The 5,432-nt window shown below is 36.8% G+C and overlaps 1 protein-coding gene across 1 annotated transcript; it reads left to right on the forward strand.

Moving 5' to 3' along the window:
• The first annotated feature begins 882 nt into the window (after window positions 1-882).
• On the forward strand, window positions 883-4,899 carry LOC107768701 (putative lipid phosphate phosphatase beta). The gene is made up of 2 exons (XM_075244289.1): window positions 883-3,496; window positions 3,725-4,899. Exon 1 carries the CDS (start codon window positions 948-950, stop codon window positions 1,587-1,589), a length of 642 nt encoding a protein of 213 aa, XP_075100390.1. The 5' UTR covers window positions 883-947; the 3' UTR covers window positions 1,590-3,496; window positions 3,725-4,899.
• Window positions 4,900-5,432: the final 533 nt, after the last annotated feature.

The raw sequence follows: 5,432 nt of genomic DNA on the forward strand, positions 1-5,432 counted from the left end.
GCTGAGTTGTTCACTTGTTTTGGTCAAAATGGTTGGATCTAGATAAGTAGAGAAAGTTTGTTATAATCAAATTTGTCCAAGTCGAAACCACTCTTTGGTTTGTTTATTTTTTTTTCCTCATTTACTAGGTATACAGCTAAGTGATGCAAAAATGAATTGTGGAAAAACCACTGTTGTGGTTCAGGAGTAGTATCGAAGGAGTATCTGACCGTTATAGTTAGTTGGAGTTTATTTAAATAAAGAGTTCAGTTGTTGCACTTTAGTCCTCTTAAATTTATAGTTTATGTTTTATAGTATTCGCATTGAGTCTGTAATTTCTTTACGAAAGGGCACTTTTGATCCTCGATAGTACTGTCAGTTGAGAACGGGTACAACCTTATCTCTTAATAGTGGTCCTAAGGGAATATTCTTCTATATATTTGTCATTCCCTGCATTTTGGTAGATTATCTATGAAAATATCTTATTAAACCCTATCATAGCTTTTAGCTTAGTTTTTATCTTAATTTCCTCCGCCTCTTCTTACTGTTTCATTGCCTCTGGCATCACTAAGTTGCTAAAAAATAAAGTATTCTGCAATAAACGGTAATTATATCATACATTAAAAATCATTACCCCATTTTGTAACTCTTCGGACGTGCTCCAAAACTGAGATCACCGATATAAATAAATTATACATTGATTATATATAGTTATACATATCACATGTATCATACATATATTATATATTTGCCGGCTATTTTTAATTTAAGAGATTAGGTGGACGGCTATTTGGGTTAATTCTTCGATATCCATTTTTTGGGTCTTCACAATCCATTGTATTACTCATTATTGGGCCTCAGTTGGGCTTCAATCTTAACGAACTTCCGGACATTTTCACATCACACTTCAACTGAAAAATCAGTAACTGAAATCAGTTAGCTTCTGTTGTGCTCCACAAACTGGAAGGATGGCATCCAAGTCACCACCGCCGTCGCCGTCTTTGCTCCGCCGCATCGTCGATCTAGACACCGCCATCTCCCTCCGTCTCTACACACTGACTCGCCCAATCCTCCCTTATTACTTTCTCAAAACCCTAGAAATCTCCGGCGATGGTTTCCTCTTCTTCCCTTTAATCCTCTCACTACTCCTCTACCCGCTCACTTTCTCCACCACCACCGAAACTACTAACAACATTTTCCTAATCAACCTCCTCCTCGGCGGAATAGTCGACCTAATCGTAATCGGATCCCTCAAACACCTTATTCGGAGGCCCCGACCCGTTTACAACAAAAACATGTTCCTCTCTTTTTCCGTTGACCATTGGTCCTTCCCTAGCGGACATTCATCTAGGGTTTCATTTATAGCCACTCTCTTTTACCTTTACTCCGATTTCGTTAAGGATATATTGATTCAGCTTAAATATGATCTATTTGTGGATTATTTAATGCTTATTGTGATTGGATGGGCCGCAACGACATCGTTGTCTAGGATACTTCTTGGCCGTCATTTCATGTTCGATGTTGTTGCTGGTGTATTTTTGGGTGTTCTTGAAGGGATGTTTGTGTTTTGGATTTTCAATTATGTGACTCTGACCTCATTCTTGAAATGATAAAGTTGTAAGCTTTAATCCTTTTTGGTTTGTGATTGTTAATGTTGACGTAAAATTTATATGAATGTTAGAAATTTTGTCTCAATTTGTATCTCTCTTAATGCTTTACTGTGTTAAAAGGCAAATTATTGAGTATTAGAATGACACTGTGCAGCAATGGAGTTAGGAATTTATACGAGGGGATTCAAAAAAAGAATAGAATGTCACATTTGGCATTTGAACCTGTGATAGCAATTTTTGAACCTTCTTTGCCACTTCAGTGTACTTTTACGCATATCAAGGGGATTCAACGGCTTATATGTAACAGAAAAGTTTGGTTTTTTCCCTATTCACACAGTGTAATTTTTCAACAAATTGAATTCCCTTCACTCCACTTACCTCCTCCACTGATACTGTGGATTCATATAGCGAACCCAACTTGGTCTTGGGAGATTTTTGTTTTTATCTCTCAATATGCTTGTGAATTCTCCCAAGTCTCAACTGAATTTGCAGATCCTGTGATGAGAAGGAAAGGTGTAAATATTATGTTTTTCCTACTTATCAAAAAGAAAATATTACTACTATTGAGTTTTTCCTTGAATTCAGAATATTCTTTAGCTCAAACACTTGATCTTATGTAGGCCTCAAAGTTTTCTAACAGGATCAACTGTTCATGTTCATTGAAATTTGACTCCGGGAGTAATGATATCTGACCTTTATGTAGACTGAAATAGTTTTCGACCAGCAATTGGCATCAGTAGGAACCTTAAACACAATAACCTTTATATAGACTGAGACCACTTCTGGTTGGCAATTATCTATGGACTTAAGCTCATGATGCTACATGAATGTCTATTCCCTTGTATGGATATGTCAAATCTTCTTGATTCTTGGAGATGTTTGGTTATTGCATAATCAACTCAGGGAGAAATTGTGCTATTTATGAACTGAGAACTCTTCTAGAATGCTCACCATTACAAGGTTTATTCCGAAACTGCAAACTGTTTTTGTTTTTAATTGAAACTATTACACCACTCATAAAATATTGCTTCAGAAAATTCTATTAACTCAGATTTAGCTGCATAAAATTCCATTTGCATGACATAGAGCACCCTTGAGCTCCATATCTACATTGTTGGTTGACTAGTGACATTAAGTTAAATACATCTTGGAGTTTGCATCTGTTTTATTTGGTCCAATTTTTGGCCTATATTATTGACCCTTTCGTTGTGGTTGAAAAGCATTACAGCGCCCTCCTTTTTCGTTCCCACGTTAATGTTTTGTGCTTCAACATTAAACCATGTGATGTTGTATATACTGTAATGCTTCTTGGTCATTCTAAAGCAACTCTCAGGCAATTGTTGATTTCTGGAGTTTCTCTGAGGCTATTTTGAGATTCATGCATCCTTCATCAAGTGTGCAAGTGAAGTGGTTGCTGGAATTTTTGCTGCTCCCTTTAGATATTCCGTTTTCTTCCCACTCTAGAGTTGCTAATTACTCTGAAAATCCCCAGTTAATTTTTGATTTTTTCTGTTTGGCACATTTGACATGATCTGGAACTTTTATCTTTTACAATAGTATAGAACATTGTAGACATAGATGAACAGAATTCTTCATTTTCATAGTTGAAGTGACATCTATGGCTGAATCATTATGGGCTCTATGGAGAACAAAAGGATCTCAGTTAACTGTGTCCCTAGTTGTTGAATCAAATGAACACTGAAACTTCCTTTCATCTAATTGTCTTTCAGTGAAGTCTCATAATTGTTTTTGTCTGATATTTGTGTTCACATGTTCATGATTGATTTTTCTATGTTTTTGCTGTAGCAGATTTATTATTATCACGTTGCTCTGCAGAACCATATGTGGTCCTGTCATGTTTACTTTGAGTTCAACTCTCATGATAAGCTAGGAGCATTACACTCTAGGTCAGTCCAAAGATTGTATTCCAGTTGTTGCTTTCCTTAAACTTTTTTACAACATCTCCATGTGGTGGTCCTGCCATATTCAAACACACACCCCTAGATGTTTATCTGCTATTATTCATGTTGAGTTAGTCAAAAAGTAGGCTGGTTTACTATTGTTACTTGGAACTTCTGTGTCTTCTGATTTGTTCAAAAGATTAGCTGAAGCTTCACTGTGTGTCATTGGGCCAGCTTTGTGGTAGCAAGCATCTGTGCTTCTCTCTGGCTAGTAATGCATGGAAGTGAAGAACAACAAACCTCTGGGAGTCTCCTTCCTTCACCCAATGCAAAAGATACATATCAGAAATGCACTTAAGACTTGTTTAATTTTTAAATCAGTCTTTTTTCCTTAGACAACAGCGGTGCTCGGGTCAGCTTTCATGCACGTCGACTATTCTATCGGGTATTTATTACTACCCACCATCACAGGTACAGGGTAACTCTGCCCACCAAGGCCTAGGTAGATTATTTTTCGAATTATAGGTAGATTATTTTTCGAATTATAGTCTTCTCAAGTTATACGATATTATGAACATAAAAATGAATTTTACTTGGTGGCTTGATGCAATTTTAGAAAATGATCAATGATGCCAAAACCCTGCCTCCAGTGTCCTTTGGACATGGAATCTTGGCCTTGGTCAAGGTCAAATTTTGTGGCTTAGTTTGAAAATGACCTAACATTGAGACAAGGCTGAACTCTAGGAAGATTGATAATGGTTACTCAATTTCAGACCTCTGCTTTTCTCTGTGTTTGTAATGCAGGGTCTGCATTAAATATACACTGTTAGGGCAACACGTGTGACAAAATTGCTTGGCCTCATTGATCCTGTTAAATTTGGTATCTGTCCATTATATTGCTTGATGTGTATTTTAGTCATTCCTGAAACAGGGATAAAGGAGGATGGTACATGCCCCAGAAAGCAAAAGGAAACTGCACTAATATTTGGCCATAAGTTGAAAAAGATATAGCTGTCTCTCTGTGAATTTCATGAATGATATTCTGGCAATGTTTACAGTGGTGGTAATATATTGAATTGAATAGGGCAATAGTTATGATGAGGAGCAGGGGGGATAGAAATAGTGTGCATAAGGTAGACTGACGTGGATGAGAAGGATGTGTCTGCAGTTGGAAAGAAAAAAAAGACAGATCCACCACTTGAACCTCTGTCACACTTTTTAAAGTTTTTACCCCACAAAGCCAATGTCACACGAGGGGCTTTTGCAGTTTGCCCCCCAAACCCACCCAAACCACCACCACCACCACAAATCCCCTCAACCCCACGTTTGGTTTCTCTCTTCTTTTCTTTGTTGTGCGAATCTACTTTTGGTTCCTGTTTTCTTTGTAATGTGAGTCTACTTTTGTTTCCTATTGCTTTCCCTGTTTGCTTCCCCTTCTCCCAACTGAATTTGTAACACTGGTTATGCCAAAATTGTAATGCAGGGTTGTTTATGCGCTGAAGGAATCATAGTATGGTGGTTAATAATGTAGAGTTAACTATGCGACGGATAGTAATATTGGCAATGTTATGCAAATGAGGGAGAAGACATATTGCAAATTTAATTCTATAAGATTAAGGGTGGACAATCTCATTCTTTCACATTAAGGGGTTGAGGGTTTGCTTAATTCCTTTCAGCGTTGAGATAGAGGGTTTAAACCATAATGATAGCGTAATATTTCATTCATCTTTCCTCTCCCCTAATGTAATTTTTAGAAAGAAAAAATTACAAAATGAGGAAGAAGGCATATGCGAATCTCATTCTTTCATATTTCATTCTATCACAAAGTAAGGTAGAACTTATCCTTTTACCTAGTTTTGAGAAATTTCTTTTCAAAAAATCTAGTATTCACATTTGTGAAAAGGTTGAGTATCCTCATGTTTTTAAAGATATTGTATGTATT

Source organism: Nicotiana tabacum, chromosome 1, assembly GCF_000715075.1.
Source record: "Nicotiana tabacum cultivar K326 chromosome 1, ASM71507v2, whole genome shotgun sequence".
In the NCBI taxonomy this organism is placed as follows: Eukaryota; Viridiplantae; Streptophyta; class Magnoliopsida; order Solanales; family Solanaceae; genus Nicotiana; species Nicotiana tabacum.

Coding starts and splice junctions, on each gene's coding strand:
- LOC107768701 (XM_075244289.1), top strand. CDS start 948: ATGGCATCCAAGTCACCACCGCCGTCGCCGTCTTTGCTCCGCCGCATC.